The sequence below is a fragment of the Centrocercus urophasianus genome, unplaced genomic scaffold (assembly GCF_019232065.1).
Source record: "Centrocercus urophasianus isolate 14NV4802_14NV808 unplaced genomic scaffold, USGS_Curo_1.0 seq_17, whole genome shotgun sequence".
Taxonomy (NCBI): domain Eukaryota; kingdom Metazoa; phylum Chordata; class Aves; order Galliformes; family Phasianidae; genus Centrocercus; species Centrocercus urophasianus.
Window position 1 is genome coordinate 16,842,168 of NW_024884722.1, and position 25,709 is coordinate 16,867,876.

General features: G+C 40.8%; 1 protein-coding gene across 2 annotated transcripts in view; it reads left to right on the forward strand.

The window, feature by feature from the left end:
- Nucleotides 1–18,808, forward strand: part of VSTM4 (V-set and transmembrane domain containing 4) — a 32,311-nt gene extending 13,503 nt beyond the window's left edge. Inside the window, exons 5-8 of one of the 2 annotated variants that reach the window (XM_042818793.1) lie at nucleotides 2,687–2,720; nucleotides 7,285–7,391; nucleotides 7,805–7,863; nucleotides 16,331–18,808. In XM_042818793.1, the coding sequence (XP_042674727.1) occupies nucleotides 2,687–2,720; nucleotides 7,285–7,391; nucleotides 7,805–7,863; nucleotides 16,331–16,456 (326 nt within the window). In that variant the 3' untranslated portion in view covers nucleotides 16,457–18,808. The remainder of the gene's footprint in view (nucleotides 1–2,686; nucleotides 2,721–7,284; nucleotides 7,392–7,804; nucleotides 7,864–16,330) is intronic. The other variant, XM_042818794.1, reaches the window with a different exon arrangement.
- Nucleotides 18,809–25,709: the final 6,901 nt, after the last annotated feature.

Here is a 25,709-nt window from a genome sequence, read left to right on the forward strand (position 1 = left end):
GCAGCCCTGTTAGAATCAGAATTGCTACTTCAGATCCGTGGAGTAACCAGTGGCAGCTCTGCTTTCATTTCTGTTTCAGAATGGTGTGTTTTAGAGACCTCACATTGGCAGAATTGAAAGAACAAAGGGCCATTTCCAAACAGAAGCTCTGACAAAAAGAGTTTGGTTAGTGATTCGCCCTGTTAACGACAGAAGAGAATCATGACTCGTTGCTTCTTCAGCACATCACATGTACCACAGAGGAATATGCGAGTCAGATACACGAGGGAGAAGACACGTAAACCAGAACACTGATTTCTACAGAAGCCCTTGCCTGACCACAGCTGTGTTTCAGGCTGCAGGTCCGATTTCCCGGTAGTACACTCAGTACTGTAACTCAAGTTCTGTTCGAACCCAGCAATAGTGCTTGCCAAAGAGGAAGAAATAAGATCAGTGTTATTCTTCCTACCCTGTTAAGTGATGACAAAGGTTTTGTGCCAAGGGAGTACCCACAGTTAAGTGTGTTGGTCATGGTGAGTCACCTTGCAGCCACAAGCACCGATTTATCCTCTTTTTTTTTTTTTCCTCTAGCCAACATTGGGCTAGATTTTGTTTCTGCTTATGTTTATTCACTCTGGCATAAGTGAATGAGCAGCATGGAGAATATCTCTCTTCACAATGAGCCAACAGAAGCTAAATATAAAAGTAATACAGAGTACAAAAAGTATGTACAAGAGGGAAAAAGCAATTTCTTCTGAGCTGCTAAATTATTTTGTCCCTACCCTAATATCTGAAAAATAGCACACAACCAAAATTTATTTAGATTTTGAGCATTGTCCAGAAAACACTGGCAGCATTAAATGTGGTTCCAATGGAAATGTAACAATAAAATTTAGCAGATATGGACTCAGTATTCAACACCTATATATATAGCAAATATATGTATGTATATACACACTCAGTATTCAACATATATAGATACATACATATAATATAGCCTTTCACCCAGGGCTACCTGGTCAGATATTTTCCAGAGCATTAAGCAGCAGAGAATGAAAACAGCAGTGCTGATTCATTCAGACAGTTAGAATAAAGCATCTCTCCTCAAAAAGTGTTACCTTACCTTCTTTCCATCCTTGTCACTCTGTACCTCCATCTTCCTCCAACATGGTGAAGCAATGGCTTCCATCACCTTCCTCCTCTTTCAAGAGAAGCCTGGCTCTGCAGTTTTCCTCAAAACTATGTCAGAGGCCTAGGGCAACCAAACTACCTCCTTGCCCCACCTGCTGGGTGTATTTCCATTAGGGCTTCTCTCTGACTGTCTCCAGTCACTCTCTCAGGGGAACACACCTGAAACAAAGCATGAACACACCTACAGTTCTCCTCCACTCTCCCCCCACCTTCTCTCCAAGTTCCTCACAGTTTCTCAGTCCCAACATCACAAAAATAATCACCCACCCCAGGCAGACAGCCCTTGGGCTTTGGTAGAAGTCTGCTCTTCACAGTCCTTGGATCAAAAGATGAGAGCTTTTGCTCTAGGGCAGAATAAAGTCATGCATACCTAGCAATTGTCAAATGCATTCCAACAGTGTAAATGGTATCTCTTGATGGATCAGACCTACTGTCCTAACTGTACACCTGAAGAAGATAGCAGAGATAGATGGAAATCCTGCCTTAGCTAGCCTAGACACAGAGACTTGGCTCTGGTGTGTTAGCCCCAGTTCTCAGTGCTCTCAGTTCCCCTTTCCTTTAGGTCTGAAATACAGCCCAGAAGGGACTACGCAGCTTCCTTAGGATAGGACAATTGAGGTAAGAAAGTGTGAAAAATTCTGTACACAGAAGAGAAGTAATTGTAAAAGAGAAGTAATTTGTAATTCTTACACAGAAGAGAGTAATTTGGTAAGAATTGAAAAAATTATGAGACAGTGTTTGTGTTTGTGTGTGTCTATGTTCCATTACACAGGGTGCACCCTTTTTTTCTTTCTGAGAAATAAGTTGGCCCAGGTTAACCAGCAGAACCAGAGGCTCTCCTCCTGCCTGCCTTTCTCTGTGCTTAGCATATGATCCAGCTTGGGCAGAGCACAGAAACCACAAAGCCACGGAAGAGCATCTCAATAACCCTGGCTCCTGAAAGGCTGCAGGAGGGAAGCTGCCCTTGCTCCAGGCTACTGATTCAAAGCAGTATGAAGCAGATGGATTTAGGCAGTTCACACACATGAGCTGTCAGAGGTGGGTCTGGCTGGTCTAGACCTCCAGTTCGATCCTAGGAGGCAACCCCTGTATGCCTGAGGCTGCAGCTTAGCCTGCATTATGAATGGCAGTGGCTCCTGTGGCAGAATGGTTTATTTCGGGCTTCTGGAAATAAATAGAGGCACCATAAGGGAAGTCTTCAAAGTAAAATTACTGGCCTGCTGTGCTTTTCCTAAGCAAGCCGTCCCTTGGCTGGGCTGACCACTGGAATGTGAGCTGCCCAGTACTTCCACAGCAGATTGTTTCTGTTGTTTGATACATTTACCTCTCCCAAACACAGCTTCGAGACAGACAGCACTTTAATCCTCTATATATCGTGCTGATTGGCTGCTCTCCCACTGTGACCACTTGACACCTCTGCAGTCCCAGGAGCACTGGTCTACCTGCAGTGTCCGTTTGTAACTTACAAACTGTGTTGGTGGGAAGCCACATTTTCTCTCTTTCTTTTCTTTAACAGTGAAGCATTACCTGGTGAAATGCCCCCAGAACAGGTAAGAGATTACTGCTCTCTTTACAATAACCAAGGCACCAGTTCCTTCTTGGTTTTGCTGTGTGTCAACCCTACCCAAAGCAGGTGATGGGAGCTTTAAGGCCTCTTCCAACCTAAGCCATTCTATGATTCTTTTCTTCCATGAGTAAAGCTTTCTAAAGTGTCTGCTTTAGTGGAAAGCTTTTCCTTTACAGTTTGAATTGCCTTTTGCAGAAGCCTGCTTTGATCCTGTATGGCCTTCCAGGGTTTCTCAGCACCTCACCAGATGTCAATGGCTTAAGCCGTCCTCCTACACAAAGCATACCACAATGTGACCAAATAAATCCTGCATACATAACCTGGACTGGGGCTCAAATCAGATTTTCTAGGCCCACACTCTGTTCCCAGCTGAAGACTCCAAGGGATGGGAAAATTCTATTTCTGTTGCAGTCATTAATCACTTTAAATAGTACTGACTGCCAAGTTTTCAATTGCACGGTGCTATAAAACTGATTTCCAACGTATGAGCTTCTTAAGATATAAACTGTGCTGGACCAGCAGTAAAAGAAAGATGACAAATATTTTTTTACAAACAAAAAAGATTAAAGAGTGATGCCTCATAATAATGGGAAAGAACAGCTGTTTCCCAGTTTTCAGTGACAAAAAACGTGTTCCTAGCATTATAGTTTAAATCCAGAATCGCTTGGTATCACAGACGCTATTTCTCATAGTATCTTTTTAGCAAACTGATTCTGTGCCAAGTATAGCATGTCCTAGATCCTCAACTAGGGTAATTTTTAGTGCTGTCTCATGAGATAATGGCTTTATTCAATCTAACCAACACTCAGATGTAAGCAAAGTCAAAAAAAGGCTACAGAGAGTTCAGGAGAGGTCAGTACAAACTGAAGCTTTCATGTTATTCATTGAAGATCTTTGTTCTATGACCCTAACCAGCCATTGCACCACACCAAAAATGTACAGACAGCTCAGCAGTTTTCATTTCTCCCTAGAAGTGTGCTGACTTCAGGGCTTTGAAATTAAGTGCCTATGAATGTGTTATCAGTATCATGATTTTTGTTCTGTTTCACTCTTATTACCTTTTATTTTTCACTCTCTACTCCAAACATGAACCATCAATTTCTTTAAACACATTAGGACTGTTCTTATACCTAAATTTGTAAATGGTATTAGACACACTATGATCCATATCTAATGCAAAACATTTGTTTCCATTTGTTCCTAGCCAAGGATGCACTTCAAGGCATCACAAAACCTGAATTCCAAACAGATCTCGTATTATGGCTCATCCAGATGTGTCACTGCTGTAGGTAAACCAACTGAAAGGAAAGAGATGCATCTGTGTGAGCTGGCATTGGGCACTGCTCAATTCTAGCTAGGTGCCACCAGTGCACCTTCAGTGCTAAGGCCAGGCAGTAACAGTTCAGAAGTTCACAGACAATTTGAAGTGATAGAGGATATGAGAGGTGTAACATAGCCTCATCTATCTGCATTGCAGGTAGAACTCCACCTGCTATTCTCTAGAAGTATTTGCTAGCATGTCTTGGAACTTAATTCCAAACATTTAAACAATTTTAACAATTTAAAACATTCAGACTTGGAACCCAGGTCAAACTGATGAACATATTTGCATGAGATTCCTGCCAGTCAAAAGGGTTCAGCCTAGACTAGTGAGGCTTAGCTCCAACTCCCCTAGCAATATTTCAAGTTGTGAGAGCAGTGAGAATCCAGTTTCAAAATTACACGACTAGTCTGGTGTCTAAGAACTGTCAGCACTCCTGCTGCAGTAATACCTAAGCATCTTAAAATATTTCATGTTTTGGTATCATAATGATAGCTTCACTTAATTGTAAACTGAAGCTAAGTGATGTGAGCCCCAGGACTCACAAAATAGCCTCAGCAGAAAAGACAATTAAATCCAGATTTCCTGAGTGGAACAAAGCAAATGTTTGGGCTTTGGCTTACTGTTTGACCAATAACAAATTAAGGGAAAAAAATGAGTTAACCCAAACCCATTTATTTCCCACATTTTAAAAATAAAAAACTAAGTAAAAAGCATGGTTATTTTGGGTTTTCCAAACCACTTAATTCTATTTTCTGAGGTTTTCTTTAAATATCCTCTTTCTTTAAATATCCTCCTTCTTATTATCTGCCTTGTTATTGGATCATTTTGCCAGTGTTCAGATAAAGAAACCCTCAGGAGGTGTAACTTTGAAAATGGGATTTTTTTTCCTGCCCTTTATTTATTTGTTTTGGCCTGAGCTCTCCTCCAGTCCTTCTGCCACTGCTCTTCCAGAGACAACTGAAGGTACAAAAAGCATTCATTTCACCAAGCCATTCATCCCAGTGCCGTGGTCCCACACCACCAATCTGACAGTGTAGGAGCAAGTTCTGCCACACTGAACCAGGACCAAGTAACCAACTCCCAGGCACCTTCCCACACAGCCGTCTGTGTGAATCCACCGGTGCTGCCCAGGGAGGTGGTGGAGTCACCGTCCCTGGAGGTGCTCAAGAAGAGGCACTGAGGGACATGTTTAGTGGGCATGGAGGTGACGAATTCATGGTTGGATGAGATGGCCTTAGTGGTCCTTTCCAACCTCTATGATAACCCTTGTCAGATCATTGACAAGAGGGAATAGCTGACCAAGACAGCCAGAGGAATAGTCCCACATCTTAAGGGTAGCAAGGCACCAAACGGGAGCAGTTTTCCAGCTCTTGACATAGTGTACTCCACAATTACCAGCCCCAACCTCCAAGGAAATCACAGTCCTGGTGACACAGCTCTCAGCAACCTTCCACAGGCTTTCTTCTCCCCAAACTCCTGTCTCTTTCTCACTCTAAAAGCTCATTAGATCCTTCAAGAAACGCAGGTGACTTTCTTGTTGAAATAGAAGCTGGGAGGCCAGAGAAGGAGCTGGAGATAAAAAGTAACTTTCTTCCTTAAGGCAGAACAAGACAAGTTCACAAAGACACTGTTTCAGAGCCAAGGAGTTTTTTCTGAGCCTCCTTGTTTGGCTCGAGGAGCTCAGTTAGGAGACAGCAAGCACAATTACTGTCTCTTTCAGAATCAGTTAACCCTGTACAGACCTGGCACTTACAAGAAAAGTGTAGGCCATAAATACATTATTCTGTAGCTTCACATTTTCAGCAGCCAAGCAGGAATAACGAATGCAATGAAGTGACACTGAGCCTTTTCATATATTGTGCTAAAAGCAGCAATATTAGAACAGTAGTATCTTTAAGCTGTACGTTTGCCTTAATGAACAAAAACACCAAACAGAAAGTGACTTCCCTCCCCATTTTGATGCTCTCTGTCCTTTGCAGTTTGCTGTGTTTGAGCAATGGAGCTGGGCAGGACAGCTTCATTTGCTGCTGGTTTAAAACAATTTAACATCTTGATTTTAATAGAGAAACAAATGGTTGTTGTGGGATAGGTTCACAGTTATGCAGGCAGACTTTAAAATTACTTTAATGCAACCCTCAGTTTACATAATTGATGTGATTTGTTTATAAGTTATGAAAATATTTTACCTCTTAAATGTTTTTTAAGAAATTTGGAAGAAAACTTATGCTTTAGAGTGAATACAAGGAAGAGAGTTCAGCAAAATCAGCAAACCAGAGGCTTTTTAATTGACACAAGCATAAATCCAGAGTGATTTCACCAATGATAGTGATATTCATTTGGATTTACAGCTGTGCAGAATTGTAATGCCTGTTATTTTGTTATTCTTGTGTGGGCAATAGATGAGACATCCCAACTTTCATTAAGACTTTGGCCCTGTTTGAATATTTAATTCTATTAATAAAAAGAGAATGTTTCATTATGCAAAAGAACCTGGAGAGGAACAGCATCTTGGGACAAATGACTTAAAATTCAGAGAATTCAGTACTGTCTGTATTATTGCTGTGGAGAACCTGACAGGGTCCCACTCTGTGGTGTAATACACCAGCACAGGCCAGGACCATCCCCACAGCCATCCTGCATCACTACCATTATTGTAGATAACTTCTTGGATATAAGGAAGAAAGCTTTTACAATAACAGTGGTGAGGTATTAGCACAGGTTGCCCAGAGAGATGGTAGACCAAACTCCATCCCTGGAGACATCCAAGGTCAGGCTGGATGGGACTCTGAACACCTGATCTCACTGTAGGTGTCCCTGTTCATTGCACAGGAGTTGGACCAGGTGGGGTCCTTTCTGACTCTAACAGTTCTATGATTCTGTTTCACATTAGTTGCAAGCTAGCATGTGGTGACAGAATCAAATAATTGCAACCTGACTGCGTATCCAAGCCCCTCAATATTCAAAGCAGGGTTCTATTGTCTCAGACTTTGGGACATACTTTGATACTTGGACTAGATGATCTTGGTGGCCTTTTCCAACTTCACGGCTGAAGAAACGCAAGAAATTGCAATGCCCTCTCAGAGGCTTTTCAGTATATCCCCAGGTCAGAATCCAAGTTGTTTGGTTGAGACTTGCACAAGTGAAAGGCAGTCATGTCTTCTTGCATGAACGCATTGGCACTATTTGTCCCTGAACTGCCTTCACTTGCCCCTCTGCATTGCAGCTCAGGGGAGACTGTGACCAGTGTGACGAGCTTGTCCCCTCTGCAGCCCAAGAAGGTGAAGAAAAGGAAAGAGAAAGCAGAGCTGCCACCAGCCATCCCAGAAAAAGGTATGAGAATGGAGATGCAGAGAGAGTTCAAAACTGGGCATACCAAGGAGGTATGTGCTTGTGGTGACAGGGCTCTGCCAGCAGTAGGGAGGGGAAGGAACTGGAGGATTTCTGTGTGTTATATCACAAGTGACCAGCTCTCAAGAGCTGTGTTGACCCTGGCTTCTGCATACAAACAGCATCTTTTGCATATCAGATCTTTGAATCTTACATTTTTTTTCCAATTCATAAGCCCAGTGCTTCATTGTAAAGTAAGTTATCTGAAATATAGCTCTTACACTAATATAAGTACAGGTATTTATTTACTCCCAATCCACTACACATCTCTGATTTATAAATTGTTAATGCATATGCTAAAAAATGACAGTGAATTACAGTAACTTGAAATGACCCCTTAATATTTATTTCCACAGCTCCAATACCCAATATTCCTAAGCCCAAGCTCTTGAAACCTCAAAGAAAATTGATCCTGGTAAGTAATTTTCTGTGACATTTTCTCAATATTTTTCTCTCTCAATGTGATTGCTGCAATGTTGCCAGAACTCCAGGTTCAGAAAAAGCAAGTTGGCTTAAAAATCACAAATTTTTTTTTTTTTTTTTTTTTTAATACAGTAACACTTACTGGCACTGCTGCCTGGAAAGCTATGGGTGTCCCATCTCTGGAGACGTTCAAAGCTGGGCCCTGACCTGGGGGGGAGCACTAAACCCATGGCTGGATGATCTTTAAGATTCCTTCCAACCCAACCATTCTGTAATTCTATGACTTTGTAAAGTGATGAATTATCTTGGCTCTTTTCATTTTGAGCACTAGGTTACACTGGATTATATTTTTCCACTTTCTTGCAGTTGTTGTGCCTACAGATTTAGCTTGTTCTTAAATGAAACTTGCTATTGATTCTCACGTGCTGCTGGGAGCTGGCGCTCGGGAGAACGTCTGTTTTCAGCAGATAATAGCTGTGCTGCCTTCGTGACTTTTCAAGTCAGAAAGAGGGGGACTGGATTCTGCCCCATAGTGGTGTAAGTCAGCAATAGCTGAAGGGATGAAATGTATGTTTGCAGCTCGTAATAAGGTAGAAGAAATCTTAGATCTGCTTTCTAGTGGGCGTGACCTTCTGTTTATAAACACCTGTGGATATTTGCTAGCCAAATCAGCTAGATGAGCAGGTGTAACATAGCAGCACCTGGCCCAGACAGCTGGGGAAGCAGAGACAGCTTTATAGCAGTTATTTCAGCTGCATCTATGGCCAAGCCTCTGCAGGGCTCCCTATGGACTCAATAGACTGAGGTGAGTTGGAGCAGGAGCCCAGCTCTACGTTTTTGGGGATACTTTCTCCCTTTGCTGGCAATGGAGAGGGTGATTAACTCCCTGACTTCAGCACTTGGGTGGATGTGGGTGCCTAAAGGTATGTTGTGTGAGTAACCCAAATGCCTCTGCAATGGGCTCACTTTCAGGTGAGGATTGGGAGCCTTCCCACCAATTGTCACAGAATATTCCCTGCCCTTTTATGCATGGTCAGGGCACAGCCTGGCTACCTTGGCACAAGGCATTTTTTTAATCCTCAAAAATCTTTCAGATTTTAAACTTTCTATCCCCTTTGAGGTGGAAAAAACATTGCCATCCTGCCAAATGTCTGCAGGATAAGAGATTGCTTTCCTTCCAGCTGTAATGATTGCACAGCTGGTGTCAGTAGTGGGCCTTTTTTCCACAGATGGCACAGAGCTGGAATGAGAGACTCAAACTATGGAGGTTTCAGGGCTTCTTGCAGCTTCCCTGTGCAGCCCAAGGAAGTACCACACCAGGAGAATATTCCAGAAAACCTAAGCAAACAAGCTTGAGTATAAGGAAACATTACAAAATAATTCCAGTGTTTTGGGAAAAATTTTGTAATAACCTAAATACTGGCAGAATTATTTCCAGAGGACATGTGCTTTTGGTTTCTTGAAAGATGTTTATAATAAACCAGCAAATTTCTTTTGTTGTTAACATGCTAGAGTGGATTGCAGTATAATTTTACAAGAATACAATAACCTGGATAAAATATGGACATAATCTCAATGAAAATTAAAAATAAAAAGAGAAAACCTAATATCATGTTCAATTGCACAGCTTTGAGTAAAGCTTTTTAAAAACTCTGCTTATGTCATATTGCTTTTGCTTTAGCCAGAACAACAATTCTATGCTCCCCTTGTTGCAAAAACATTCCCCATCAGTGTCATTCTCTATTAAGATCAGTGAGAAATGTGTACAGATCAGAGGAAATAGAGATGATGAACTGCAAAAAGGGATGGGTTTTATAGCGTGCAAGAAGCCCAGAGAGTCATTAGGAAGAAGAAAATTCTAGAGGGCCACAAATTATTCTCTCTAAGGAAGATTCAGCTACAGCCTTAAGTACATAGCCCTTTGAGTTGGTAGCTACAAATCTTGTACTTCTTCAACCAAATTTTCTGGTAAACCTTTCATTGCCTCCTAGAGGTTAGTTGTTATAGTCCAAGAGTTTCAGGTGCTGAACATAGAAATGGAAAGGTTTTCACAAACATTTGCACCACCAAACATAGGAGTTGTTGTGAGATTCACTGGAGCTAATGGAAAGGGCTTGGTTTCAAGTTATACCAAATACTGCAAACTTGAGTAAAAATTTTATTGACTTCATCTCCTCTATATTAAATTATAAGGAAAGGAAAGTCTGTGCAGGTAAGGCAGAATCCAGGAAATATTCCTGATTCTGCCACTGACGAGTCAGATTGTCATCCCACTTTGTAAACATGTGAATCCATGTTACAAATGATGCCTCTGGTCCTAGTTCCTTCAATACACTATAAATGTAAAGCACACGGTCCATAGGAGTTGGCTTCTACTGCTCCTGCGTTGATAAGTTGTTACTGGAGGGCATCTGAGTTCTGTTAATCACAGGACACATACTGGTCCTGTTTGTATTCTAAAGCAGAGAGCTTCCAGTGACTGTATTTGAGCTATCTGTAAGAAGCACCTCTATCTACAGCCCATATAGTGCAGACAGCATTGTTTATCCTGGCAGGGGCCAAATCAAATGGGAAGCTCGGAATTTTTTTTTTCCCAGCTTTGAAAAATCCCATCCTTATTTTCCATTGCAGGCTAAGTGCTGACAGTGTGCTGCATGCCAGTCAGTGCATGTCAGGACAGTCCCTGCACAGAAAGCGCTGACTCTGCAGCAAGCAGTGTGTCTGAAGGCCTGCCGTTTGCTAGCAACTCATCTAGGCACAGCTGTCGTGATTCTGCTGTGTCTGCAAGGCAGAAGGGAGTTGTTTTGAACAAGAACTCATGTTTGACACCTGTGGAACTGAGAAGGCCACATTTCGCTCTCATTTTCCACATGTGTTCAGTCAAATTAAGCTTATTTAGCTCAGTGTTCTATATATGTGTATAATCCTAAATCAAGGAATGAAGAAAGGCGCTCCTAGAGCTACCCAGAAGCTGAATGTTCCTTCACCTGAAAAATCATTTTGACTTTTAGGTTTCAGGAGTATGTTTGCCACTGTACAATTAACCAACCAGACCCACTGCATATCTAAAGTGGTGACTTTGGTGTCCTTTTGCGAAAGGGTCTAGCTGTGCAAGTGCATGATCTGCAGTCTCAGAATTGCTTCAGGGAGCACTGAAACATACATAGAGAAGCTCCTTTTGCTTTTTGCATGCAGACGAATTTGTGCATTCTAAATGATGCTCCAAGCTGTTATCCTACAACTTCAGCCTCACAGGAATACAGGAACAAATTTTCCCAGTGCAAGGTTATTATGCACGATTAACAGATTTTTTTCCTCCCCTCTTTTTTATCTTACAATTAGGCAGTACATTATTCAAAACCAGTCTTATGCTGTGTTCAGCATGCCAGCTAGAAAAAATGGGCTCATCATTTTTTGTGCAACAAGTAGAACTCCTGATAAGTCTCAACACGATCTTTTCTTTCTTAAACAAAAGGCAAATGAAATACTGCTCAGTAACCTCTAGGACTCCGGATCAGAGAACTGTCATGTCTCTCTTCCTCGTGCATGATTTTAAATTAAAAGCCATCCTCTGCTAGAGGTTGTTTCCTCCACAACATGTAACAGTCTGTGATTTAAGATCCCAGTTTCTCAAGGTATTATTTATCTCCACAGACTTCAAGTAACATTGTGTATGATATACAAAGAAAAACTGAATTTTTTTTTCCTCAACTCCCTATGATCCTTGAATATTTCCATCCAGTCCACATAATTTACTTCTCTGCCAGATGATGTCTCTTCAGCTGTCTCTCATTAAGGTGTGAGTTGTCCATTTCTTCATGAATATCATTTATATTGTCAGGTTGAAACTCAGAACAAGTCATATTCAAAACTGTTGAGTTATGTCTACTTTCACATTCAGGTCCCACATTGCTACCTTTACCCTAAGAAAGAACAGGTTATGTAAATACAGAAAAACTCTTGCTGAAATTGTGCTGAGATTTGTGTATTTACAAAATCCTACAGTGGATGATTTTTATGTGATAACACCTTTGGAACACTAATCATGTCTCACCAGAAAAATCCTTAAGCCTTTTTGAAGGACTAAGAGAAATCAGCCTGATCTCCAGCAGTGTTCGGAATCAAGAAATAACTCTGTATAACTCATACAACAAAATAATATGTGGCATAAAGTATTAGCAAAGGGAAAGACTCTTCTGCAAAAGCTGTTAAAACAGTCAGGACAAACCTCTGCCAGGTGCATTAACTCTATTAATGAAGAAAGATGAACTATCTCCCTATAGATACCTCTAGCTTTATGTCTATGGGATTCTGTTTCTTTAAAATTGATGTTTCAATGGGACTTAGTGAATCATCTTTGTTTCTGACTTTGTTATCATAACTTCTGTGGGATTCAAAAGCAAAATTTAGATGTGGTGCTGTAAGAGGGCTCACAAATTGTTGTGGATGTTGTTTCCAGTGACGAAGCCGCTTCTAGAGATTAAAAACCAGGCATCTTAGTGGAAAGAAGCCATCATTTTTTTAATTTGATAGTGCCACTAAAAGACATACTTCCCACTCCACGATTTTCCAGTGTCAGATTTCTGGGCTTTGGCACAGAGAGCTCAATGGCTCCCTTGATACTGCAGAACTCCTACTGGCCAGCAGTTGCATTTCTGAGAGATAATTTAACTCACAGATCTAGCTTCAGCTTCTCACAAAGGTCTGCAGAAGTCATTTTTTAAGTCTGCCTCTGTTCGGTGATAATTCAATTTGATCAATAAGCAAAATTTTCTTAACCTCATCTCTTGTTAAATTCATTCTGCATCACATCCCAAACAAGTCCTTCACATGCGATTATGTGGAGACAGGATTCTAAGGCAAATGTCTGAAGCAGTAGTCAATGATGTACTTAAGACTAGTGAATTGGGAAGTGAGACCTTGCCTGCTTACTTTTGTTGTAAACTAGAATCAATAGGGTATCAATATTATTTTTTAAATTAGAAACTTACAATCTATGATTTGTTTTGCTGTTTTCACAATGACTGATAAGGTGATGAAACAGTGAGGCTCTAAGTGCAAGCTGGCAGCAGTTGTTTTTCACAGAATCATAAAATAAGCTTAGGTTGGAAGGGACCTCAAATATCACCTAGTTCCAACCCACCAGACTTGTTTTCCAGACAAGTTAAAATTACGAGGTTAGTATTTGCTTGTTTTCTCTATACCTATTTCTGAATTTGAGTAGAAGTAGTCTTAGTTAAAACTTAAAAAATTCAGTCTGACATTGCTCACAGTAAACATCTTTGATGCTGCCATTAAACAACCCAGCTGAGCTTAAGAAGAACAAAATTGACCTATCTGGTCATAATCAGGACATAATCAGAGTAATTTTCATTAAAATCTCAACTCATAAAGGTTTTTTCTATGCATTTTTGTGCTGGACAAACTCAATGAACAAAATTGTGCATACACATACTGTAGCTTTTTTTAAATAGTTACATGTAGGACTTCACAGATTGTCTTTTTTGAAAAAATGTTCCTATAACTGAACTCTTTCAAATAGTTGCCCAAAGAAAGAGCTGTGACTGAAATAAATAAAAATTAAAACTGGAAGTGATTTTGTATTTGCTAGAAGATACACTGGAAAATGATGACTCTCTTCCTAACGTATTTCTGCAAAGGGTGTGATTCCAAGACAAGAACAAAACAGATGAACAAGATAAAGGCCGCATCTAGAAATGTCACTTTGGAACAGATCTCTATTTAAAGAAATAATTTCAATATAATTTTAGAACAATAATGTAATATTTCAGGAAAAAAAGACATTGTAGCCATAGAAATCTCAATGACTTCGTAGGTTGAGAGCCAGGATGGAAAGAGAGAGGTGAACAGTCAGTCATTCCCTGCCTCTCGCTCTTCTGTCCAAATGTCAGTCCCACTTCAAACATCAGTTACTGAAAGTCACACTGTTGTTCCAAAAAGGAGGGGGTGGCAGGATTCCAGGCTTACATTGCCAAATGAGAGATGAAATCACAGAATTAGTTTTCTTTTTCTACCTGCTCAAAAGAAAATAATTGTGTTTGGACAAACAAACCACCAAAATTGAATTAAATATGTGGTTGATAAATGAAGTATGGAAGAACGCGTGGAGAAACAACCCTGGCTACCATAGGTACTCTAAAGTAATGTTGGCTTCCATGTGCAGTTATTACACATCCTTTGCTGAAAACTCTATACACTTCACAATTTTGAACCTCCTGTGTGTTTCCTCATATTTTCAATCAAATTATTACATACTAGAAATATGCATAAGGGAAATTATTCTACACATTTTATGGTGTGCTGTTCCTTGTAGCAGTAATTGAAGTACCTTTTCCACTTATGAAAGTACTAATTTTATTTGGTTTTATTGCTTTTCTAGATGTAATTATTTATTTAGTGTGTTTTGGCTTTATTAAATTATGTTTACTATAGGAACATCATAAAAATGTATGAAAACAACACATCAGCTACTACTGCCCAATGACCTGTTTTGGGGAATCTAGTGTTATTTTTCATATCCAAACATAATAGAATAAAGTAAGAATAAAGAGATAATCTACACTGGAAAACAATGCAATTTTGAGATAATACAATAAAACACCTGGACAATATGATTTCATAAATCTTAGTTCTGAAATTTACATGAGTTGGGCGTTGATGTGGCTATTTTAGGACATGCTGCATTTTCTAAATGGGAACATAACATGAAATGCAATTAAACAATGAAAGAGGAAAGCATATACAGATTTAGTATGCCCTCAGCAACTTATTTCTACAGCACAATGAAAACATTTCCACTTCAAAAATGTATTGGATTGGTCTTTGGAAAAGTGGAGTTTTAATCTAACAATGAACAACAGCTTGTTTGTAATGTTTTATCAGATTCTTTTTTAGGAACCTTCATATGTTTGCAACATATCATTCTATTCAGGGTCAGAGGTGACTCCCACTAAAGCCAACAGCAAAACTCCCAGTAACTTCAAACAGAGGCTAGATCTACTAAGTTACACCAAGAGCAAAACCTTCAGCGTTTGCAGGAGTTACTGTGATGTCCTCCATCAACCTAGCTCACTTTCAACTGAATAGACAGGCAGGTATAGTTTTGAGGTCTGTAAAGGAATACTAAACAAAAAAGGCAAAAACAATTGCCTATGTAACCCTGAGGTTAGATACTTTCATGCCAGAAGGAAGAGAAATGTAATTAATCACAGCGGATGACTAAGAGCTTTTTTAACTCTTTAACCCATAGCATGGATGCCTTTCTGACCTTTTAGGTCACTCCCAATATGTGATCAAAAAGACTTCCTTTCTGTGCTATTTATGAGATCTAGTTGCAGTCCATACAATGTTCTTTTATGTTATTGCATCAGAAAAATCCACAAAAGGAGGAACTTTTGTGAAGTCAGTAGTGAAGCATTCAGTAGCAAATAAGAAGCAGAAGTTGAGGTCAAGTAAGGCTACCCTTGCAAGGTAGGGGAAGACCATAGGAAGAACCAAGTGCAAATATTAGAATCCTGTAGAAGGCCTTTACTCACACGCACAGATCAGCTGACTGCAGCAATAGCACTTGCAATAGCAGCTGCACAGAGTATTTCAGTATCAGATCTACAGAAGAGAATTAAGATTAAATTCATGCAGGAAAACTGTAAGCTGATCCACCCAGAGGGAAACAATCTGAAACGAAGAGTGCGAGCAACTGTCAGGGCACAATGAAAGGATTCCAGGAAAGCACAAAAGACAGGAAGTGAGGGAGCAGGGGGACTGGTTTCAGAGAATATTCAATATTTATTTTGAATATTATCATAGTCAGAAGATAATATAGTAATTATTCAAACACTTCTAAAGGAAACAGGAATCGTGTATTAAGTCAGAAAGGACAAAATAGCAGTAACCAAAATGTAAAGGAATCTTGGTTTGGGAAAACATTTTTTTGTGTATGTTTTTTTCCCCCATTATAATGCTTGAATGCGGGAAACTTTATGAATTTTGAGTCAGTTTTCAGTTTGCAACTGGAGAACCTTTCCTGGTCTCAGAGATGCTTTCCTATGAGGTATAGTTTTGCGACTGCAACAAACTGCATGGCTGCTTTTTTTAATTGTCCTTCTCAGTCTTCAACATGAGAACACCAGAGTCTTTGCACTTAACCCTTTTCTGAGGAACGCAGACTAACTTTCCATGGACAAACTGGAGCTGGGTTGAAATCCAAAGCTCAGATACAACCTGAAAGCAACTCCTTTGTTTGTGGCTATAACTGGTGAGGCACAAAAGTTACTTTTATTTCCTCTATTAGCTACATTTAGTACAGAGTAAATTTGTTGGCAGCAGAGTAGAACAAGCACGCTTGAGAGAAGAAGTACACTCTATTCAATTGGATACTTAAAGTGATTTTTACATTCAGTGATAATGGAATTATAACTAATTTGTTGTTTGTCTCCTAGCCAAAAATTGCTGAAGAGAATTTAACATATGCTGAACTTGAACTTATGAAGCCGATTCAGGAGGCCAAAGGCATTCCCAGTACGACAGTCTACGCACAGATACTCTTTGAGGAGAACAAGCTGTAACAGTTCATGCCTGTATAACTGTCCTTTGTGTTCTATTTAATTCTTTCTGTGCTGTTTATTTATAAAGACCATACAAATGTCCATATTTTTTTATTGACATTCATGTGCTTTTGTATTTCTATATGACTTTTAAACAAAACGTAGTTGGAAGTAATCACAGAATAAGCAGCTGATTGACAAGTGACATCCCAGAGACACCCTTGCAGTGTTTGCCCCCCCCATTTTACAGAGAATGAAGCTCCACTTGGACATTTTCAGTGCTAATCTTCATTCCTTCTCTGGCATTAATGTGACAAGTCTAGCTGCAAACATGGACATCTGAGCCACCTCAGAAATACCAGCAGCAGGATCAGAGCACATCAGCTTCCTCCACCAAAGAAAGACCACTGACCAGAAGTTCATCAAATTTTTGCTGTTCGTCCCATCAGAAAAATATTAATTCAGTAAAACCGAGATTTTTTTTCCACAGAAAATGGATATCTAGAATTACTTTTTCTGCCTTCCCCCAGCTCATAGTAGTTATCAAAATTTTGGTTTCTGTATTTCCAACTTCCCTTTCTATGTACCCTTCTTATGTACTTCAAATCAAACACTTCAAAATAATCCAAAGCAAACATTCTTTGTTAAACCACACCAATCTGAGGAAAAATATTTATAGTTTGGGAATATTTTCCAGGATTTGATGCTTTCATAGTTCTGGTTGAGAATAGGAAAAAGCTGATAGTATGAAACTTCCTGAGAACCAGGACACTGGTTTTGGCCTTCCTGTAGGCTGGTGCTCCTGAACCTGCAAAAGTTGCCTCCTGTGGCCTATTAGCAAGCTGCTGCTGTGAAAGGAAAATCACAGATCATCTCCTTTAGCACAGAGCAAACTCTGTAATACCCTGCTTACTTACCTTGGAGTTGTTTCTCTGGAAAGGCAATGGCTTGGGAGGTAGGAAACTAGGCTGCACAAATGCTCTTCTTGCTTCCCCTCTTTCTAGCTGAAAGGGATTCTTCCTTTTCCTATGATATCCACTGATGAACATTGGTTATTCTCTGGCATGCCAGTCATGAAAGGACTGGTGTTTTCAAGCTCCTGAATTTGCAATGCTCTGTCTACACTCATGGTTGGGGTTGAACACCCAGCTCCTTTCTGCTGTTGGAAGTTTTAATCCTTGAGTAACTGCAGAGTTAACAGGGACATAAAAGCATGGGTTCTTTAGCCCACTCTCAGGCCTGGATGTGTAATGTTCAGCATATGCTAGTTGCTCTCTAGGCATACATAAGGCAGAGGCAGCCTCCTGATGGGCATTCATTCAGCAACTTGTGGGTTTTTGAGTAGCACTGGTGGGTCACGTGCTTTGAAATTTAGTCAAGTTTATCCAGGTATTTTCTTCCTTCCCAGGTTAGGTCTTCACAGTGACACAGTAAGTTCATGCCAGGGCTCAGAGCACAGCTGGGAGCCCTCATGCTGCTGGTAGCACTTGGGAACAGAGGGCAATAGCAGCACTTCAGAGAGGAACATGTGACAGAGAAGAGCAGTCTTTGGATGACATTAACTGCTTTAACTGCATGATATTAACTGCTTTTAGACTTTTCTTGAATGGGGATAGAGATTACATTTCATACATAAACTGTTACCTTGCAGCCAGATTGAGTAAATGTAAAATGCAGCCACCTATTTCCATGCTAGTTGAAAACTTCTCTCATAAGAGAAGAATTCAAGATTTGTCAGGCTGGCCTTTGTGTACAGTACTAATCCCACCCCTGGCTTCTCATTGAAGTGGCTCTTTCCAAACTAAAGCCAGCTTTTATTAATAGGTTTATTGCTAGCAATTATTTGCATTTTTTATGTTTGGGTTCATGAGCTGTCAAGGATGTTTGTTTTGCCTTCTCATTACCACAGGAATTTAATCACCCACCAAAACAACATGGCATCATTCCTTATTCACTCATGAGCTTTCAATTCTACCAAAAAAACCTGGTGCTTAAAGAATCATTAAATATTCAGGGGATACATTCCATAACATTCAGAGTCTGAATATTCAGAGAGGAGAGCTGTAAGGAAAGCATTGGAAAGTTACAGGGCTTAGTATTTTTAATTCCAAAAGAATTACAAGCCTAGCACATTACTAATTTGGTCACTTAATTGCAAAAAACTACACAAGTTTGGTATATGAACATTGCTTTTATATTCAAGTGGCCATGATATCCATTGTTCAGACAAGTCCTCTACTGTATGCTTATGCCCAGTATTTTAATGAATACCATTCTTTGTGTATTAATATATATATATTCTTGTTTATGTTTCATATCTAATTCCCCAAAATAATAGTTAATTGAGCTAAATAAATTACCTTTTTTTGTTGAGATAATTTCTCCCAGTCTGTGTAGGATTTATTGCTTTTAGAGAATGATATGAATAAAATTGTCAAAATGCAAGGCACAAGATGATCTCAGTCGGTGAGAACTGAATTTTTCATTCTGCAGAAAATTCCATGATTTTTAAATGTTTTCCATTTGTGACAGATGTAAATCACAGCAGAATCCTGACAGCTGAGTCAAGAGAGGCTGGAAACGCTATTTAGGATAACACCTGTCTTCATGAGCAGATGTCTCCTAAGCTGCTTCTTGCACAGTATTCATCCAGATTTACTAGTATGAGATCATTTTACTGGAGAAAGTAAAACATTATCCTTCCCCTTGCAAGTAATTGTGCATTTCTATGTTTCAAAGCAATTCAATACTACAGAGAAGAAACTTTCATCGAGTATAACCTAGTAGAAATACAGAATAAAATGGATTTAGCTCCTAACAGGAAATGCAAGGTAGAATTCACTCTGACCAGCTCCATCATGCTTAAGCAGAATAGCAGCAGAGCTGAATGTGGTCCACCTTTTTTTTTTTTTTTTTTTAGCGACAGGAACTCCCATAAAGATTCTTAAGACCTTATTTAACAGTGGTTGAAATCTGCTGAGTCACACAATTTTGGTTACTCCTTCTGGTGTCATTGGTAAAACACAGCCCAGTGTTGAAATTTTAACAAATACAGCTCTATTAGCTTCAGACCAATTTAGTGTCAGATTGTTAAATGTTAATGTACTGCACTCTATAGCTGTAAACAGAATTAGAGATGTGTACAGCTTTGGTTAAATGCGCCTTGTTCCCCCACATTAAATTTTATTACCAGAATCCTCCACCAGCAAATAGGAGTAAATCATATTAGTGTTGCAGGCTGTGTGGGAGTTGATTTTGCAGCCCAAGAAAGGGGAGTTTTTATCACTCTTTATTACAACTTTCTAATGGTAGGTGTGGTTGGAATGCCATTATCTCTGTAATTACAAGCAAATTATTTGTTTTAGAATAACAGTAACAGAATAGTGGAGTTCTCTTCTTTAAGAAGTTCAAAAAACTTATAACCTTAGCCAGGGTTTGGCCAAGTTCTGCTGGCATAGCTGGACTCAGATCAGCTGAAATTTTATTTGATCTTTTATACGTAGGTCACAGTCTGTTGATTTTTTATTTAGAGATCTTTTCTAAATCAAAACTGGTAAGCAACATCATAGTGCAACGATCATTTTGGCAGTCACAGTCTAAACTGCCAGGGTGAAACATATAATCCCTAAATTCTACTAGACAATGGTTGTTCTTTTGAGTTTCATCTGCTAATCTGAAATATCCTCATTTGCTGTGCTTTGTTCCACATTTAGTATGTCTCAATTTTATTACCCTACTTGGGAGGTAGAGTAGATGGAAAAGTTGCATATAAATTGAAGACTCCAAGTTTGAATTATTCCTTTCAGAAAGGAGCAAATAAAGATGGAGGTGATTGTGAGATGCCAGCTAGTCCATCATTTGATCTAAAGGTTGGATTAACTCAGTCTGACTGTACCTGACTCGGTGTGTTACAGGCTGGTCTCACCTGTTCTCAAAAACTCGAAGCGATAGGATTCCATATTCTCCTCACAGCCCTAATCACTCCATGCCATTGCTCCAACTCATGAATCTCAAACATCCCCTCTCAGAGCTGCCTCAACTCTTTCAGCAAATTGGCAGCTATTGTGTAGAATCATAGAATCATAGAATCACCAAGGTTGGAAAAGACCTAAAAGATCATCCAGTCCAACCGTACACCTATTCCCAATAGCTCCTACTAAACCATGTCCCTCAACACAACATCCAGTCTTTCCTTGAACACCCGCAGGGTCGGTGACTCCACCACCTCCCTGGGCAGTCCGTTCCAGTGCCTGACCACCCTTTCTGAAAAGTAATACTTCCTCATGTCCAGCCTGAATCTCCCCTGCCGTAGCTTGAAGCCATTCCCCCTGGTCCTATCACTAATGACACGAGAGAAGAGGCCGACCCCCAGCTCACTACAACCTCCCTTCAGGAAGTTATAGAGAGCAATGAGGTCTCCCCTGAGCCTCCTCTTCTCCAGGCTGAACATTCCCAGCTCCTTCAGCCTCTCCTCATATGGCCTGTGTTCCAGACCCCTCACCAGCTTTGTTGCCCTCCTTTGAACACGTTCCAGGGCCTCAATATCTTTCTTGCAGTGAGGGGCCCAAAACTGGACACAGTACTCGAGGTGCGGCCTCACCAGTGCTGAATACAAGGGAACAATCACCTCTCTGCTCCTGCTTGCAACACTGTTTCTGATGCAAGCCAGGATGCCATTGGCCTTCTTGGCCACCTGGGCACACTGTCGGCTCATATTCAGCCGAGCATCAATCAATACACCCAGGTCCATTTCCTCTATGCAGTCCTCCAGCCACACCGCCCCAAGCCTGTAGCGTCGCCTGGGGTTGTTGTGGCCGAAGTGCAGGACCCGGCATTTGGCCTTGTTGAAACTCATCCCATTGGCTTCAGCCCAGCTCTCCAGCCTGTCCAGATCCCTCTGTAGGGCCTCGCCACCCCCAGGCAGATCCACACTTCCAGCCAATTTGGTGTCATCTGCAAACTTACTGAGGGTGCACTCGATGCCCTCATCGAGGTCATCAATAAAGATATTGAAGAGGACAGGCCCCAGCACCGACCCCTGGGGAACACCACTCACAACCGGTCGCCAGCTGGATTTGACTCCATTTACCACCACTCTCTGTGCCCGGCCCTCCAACCAGCTCCTTACCCAGCCAAGAGTGTATCCATCCAAGCCTCTGGCTGCCAGCTTCTGCAGGAGAATGCTGTGGGAGACAGTGTCAAAGGCTTTGCTGAAGTCTAGGTAGACCACGTCAACAGCCTTTCCCTCATCCACCAGATGGGTCACTAGATCATAGAAGGAGATCAGGTTGGTCAAGCAGGACCTGCCCTTCATGAACCCATGCTGGCTAGGCCTGATCCCCCGGTCACCCTGCACATGCCGCATGATCTCCCTCAAGACGATCTGCTCCATAACCTTCCCTGGCACCGAGGTCAGGCTAACAGGCCTGTAGTTCCCCGGATCCTCCTTACGACCTTTCTTATAAATGGGAGTCACATTGGCAAGCCTCCAGTCTTCTGGGACCTCACCAGTCAACAAGGAGCGTTGACAGATGATGGAAAGCGGCTGGGCTATCACCTCCGCCAGTTCCCTCAGCACTCTCGGGTGGATCTCATCTGGCCCCATCGACTTGTGGCAGTCCAGTTGGAGCAGTAGGTCTCTGACTGTTTCCTCCAGAATCACAGGGGGGTTAGTGTGCTCCCCAGCCGAGATTACCAGGTCAGAGAGAGGAGTATCCTGAGGATAACTGGTCTGACTTTTAAAGACAGACGTAAAGAAGGCATTCAGAACCTCTGCCTTTTCCTTATCCTCAGTAGACACATTCCCAGCCTCATCCAGCAAAGAGTGGATATTCTCCTTTGTCCTCCTCTTACTGTTAATGTATTTATAAAAGAGTTTTTTATTCCTTTTCACGCCAGTGGCTAGCATATTGCTAGTGTAGTGTATTGTAGTGCTAGTGTATTGCACATTCTGCTCAGAGGCTAAACAAAGCAACATGCTCTACTGACTGCAACAATAGGTAGGGCAAGAACCCTACCTCTCCTGCCATCATACTATGTTAACTTTCTTGCTCTTCATCAACATTGCTGTTTTCTTTGCCCAACCCTCAGAGGCTTTTCAATCTTTGACTGCCCAGTCAGAAATGAAGCCTTTGTTATGTTTCTACCTGAGAGCTGCACAGGTTCTTTATTTCAGTAAATAACACAAGTCTGTGCAGTCAAACTTCTTGCTGTGCAAAACCTGGCACTCTCATACATCAAACGCCAGGGGATCAAACGATTGTAAAGTATCCTGAGTTGGAAGGGGTGCACAAAGATCATATACTCCATCTCCTGGCTCCACACAGGACCACCCATAATTCAAACCATATTTCTGAGAGTGTTGTCCAAATGCTTCTTGAACTCTGGTTAAAATCCAGCAGCAATATTTCACAATAAGAAAGTGAATAAGAACACAACAGTGCATTATGGCTCTGTACGTAGAGAACCTCACGAAATGAGATCTTCTTTGGGTTTTGTTTTGTTTTGTTTTAACTTCATCTTCTGTGCTGGCACTGGACATATTTGACAGCAGATACGTTACACAGTTAATTACAGCTCCACGTCTCTGAGAAATTAAACATAGATCCATTTGGATTATCTTCAGGAAAAATGAGGCCTCATTCCACTGCACTCATCCCAAGGCTGAGAGGTAATTGAAGAATCCTGGCCTAAGTACTCAGAGAAGCTGCAAGCCAGCTGATATTATTCTATATGGCATCTTCATGCCTGAAATGGTCCTGCCTTGCAAAGTCACTCTGCTCTTACTGAAATTTGTGCCCTTCAAATCCCCCAGGCAAACATAACTACATTCACTTCTACCCCTACTTCTTCCTCACTTACTTTCAAAGATCAGTCAGAGAATAGAAGTGCTCTGTCCTGATAGGGAACCAACTCAAAAGTCCAAATGAGTAAATCACTGTGCACATGATGACAGCAAATGGCAAAGGCCACTTCCATGTATCACTATAAAAAATAACATTAATTGGGATGCTTTGCAATTTCCTGTACAACCCATAATTAGGTTAGATAAGAAACTAGCGATGTCTAAGTGCTATAAATGTCTAAATTAAGTTATTTTGAAAGTGCCCAGCACTTTGACATTTGAGAGTTCAGAGTAATTGGAGTATTGAAATAAAATTGCTTCTGTTATTTAAAAGGTCATTATCTTCTTCGGGTAGATATATGAGGACTATTTTCCACTCTACTGAGCCGTTCTATTTGGTACAATTAGACCTGCTTGAGTAGATTTCTAGTGGGCCTCCTCCCACTTATCACAGACCTAGCATTGCACAGGGAAGGGCCTGTAAATATACAGACCAAATATTGAATATATATTTAGCTCATAATCGGCCTCTGAAGAGCCAAAAGCAGCCCAGAGCTTCAACCCGTCAGGAACACCATGTGATGCTACACTCCTTACGACAGCAGCTGAGCCCTTGCACAATCAAAGTCAAAAAAATGAGATCACAGGCAGAGGACAGGCAAAAGTTATGGAGCAAATGAGCATTTCACCTTCCCAAACAAACTAACTCCTAGGTTGGCAGCAACCACAGTTATTTCAGTAAAATTACCAGAATCCCTTGTTTATAAGGTGCATGGTCTCACTGTCAAAGCAAATAAGTGTCTTTTGCTTGTTCACCAACTGCAACCTTCAAAGACAACAACTTACATTACTACACTTTGCATCATATTTTGGTTATTCCTGTAGTGTCAATAAAATAAGAAGGCAGGGCTTCTTATCAGACCAACAGAAATCAGACAGTATTCAGTGCTCACTGTAACAATTATAAAACTCCTATTCCAGAACCAGGAGGCAGCATGGTCTGTGCAAAAACCAAATGTATGCAATTGAGGCATTTTAGGTTTCACAGTCCCCAATTAGATTAAGCTGTTTTTTAAAGTCATGTAAACATTGTGCTCTTGTATATTTTACTTCTTGGTTTACCTAGAGGACAGAGTTAAGACTGCACCTTTGTTTTGCATTTTGTCTTCTAATAGGACTGGATTTCTTTTAAAGGTAATTCTCACCCCAAGCTACTTACACTTCGCAAAAGTTGCTTCTGAGATCATTACAATGCTCTAGTGATGTCTGCATCATGCCTCTTACAGAAGCAATGGAGTTATGCTGAAAGCATTTGCTGTGGAATTGCTTTACCTGCTTATTTTCAAAAACATATTCTAGATCTTCCACCCCTACATCCCATTAGCTATTAGAGAAGCTATTATATTCTCCCAGATTAAATATCCTTGAGTATTGGAAAAGGTTGGCTCATAAAGACTTCTGTTCTTAACCTGATGACTCCCATTCATACATACACTCTGGATTTGTTCTGTGATCCACAACTTGATGTCTCTCTGTAGATGTAAGAAAAACAATGTAAGGCTCAAGGAGATTAGCCTGCCAAATCCATGCACAGTTAATCTGCACCTTCAAGTGGCCTCTGCTTATGCCTGACAAAGCCAGGTTGCTATCTAGAGGACGTGTACCATTAGTGCTGCTGTGTGGGCAGCAAAGTAGTTTCTGGAGCTGGCTCTAAGAAAGGGAATGTCTACTGCTGGCAAAGACAGGCTAGATGAAAACACAAAGGGAGCAGATAATTAGGAAGCCATCAAAAAGTCCAGTAGGTAAATGAAAGCATGGGTAGCAAGCTTTTTCCATGGCTCTTAATTTCCTTTATTATGTTTCAGCAAAGCTATATTCACAATTGAAAGGAGTCCAAATCCTGCTGTGTAACCAAATGACAGCTTACTTTTAAGGAATGCAAGCAGAGAGAGAAAACTTAAAAAGGAGGTGTACCTAATTGTTGAACTCTCTGGCATTTGATCTTTCTCCAGTCCTCAAGAAAGCTGGGCGTGAAAAGAGGGTTATCTGAAATAAGGGTGGTGAATTTTGGCCAACTTCCAAGTGCATGTTTTCACCAAACACAGAAAGGTGGTATTGGAGGTGGTATTGGTATTGGTATTGGTATTGGAGTCATCAGGTCATGCACTTGGGAGGTTAGGAAATTTAACCAGGGAGGTCATCTGTGTAGACATAATGCAGCCTTCCTGAGCTGATCACTAATTACTATAGGTGATTACTTCACTCAAGATGGAGGTTAGGCAGGACATGAGGAAAGGGATCTGTCTTGACACTGGGGAAGCCAGGAAATCTATGTTTGCCATAGGAAATCTTGCTCATTCAACAATATAGTTCAGAACACAAGCTGTGAACAAAACACTGGCCTACAGGAAAACAAAAGATGGTGTATAA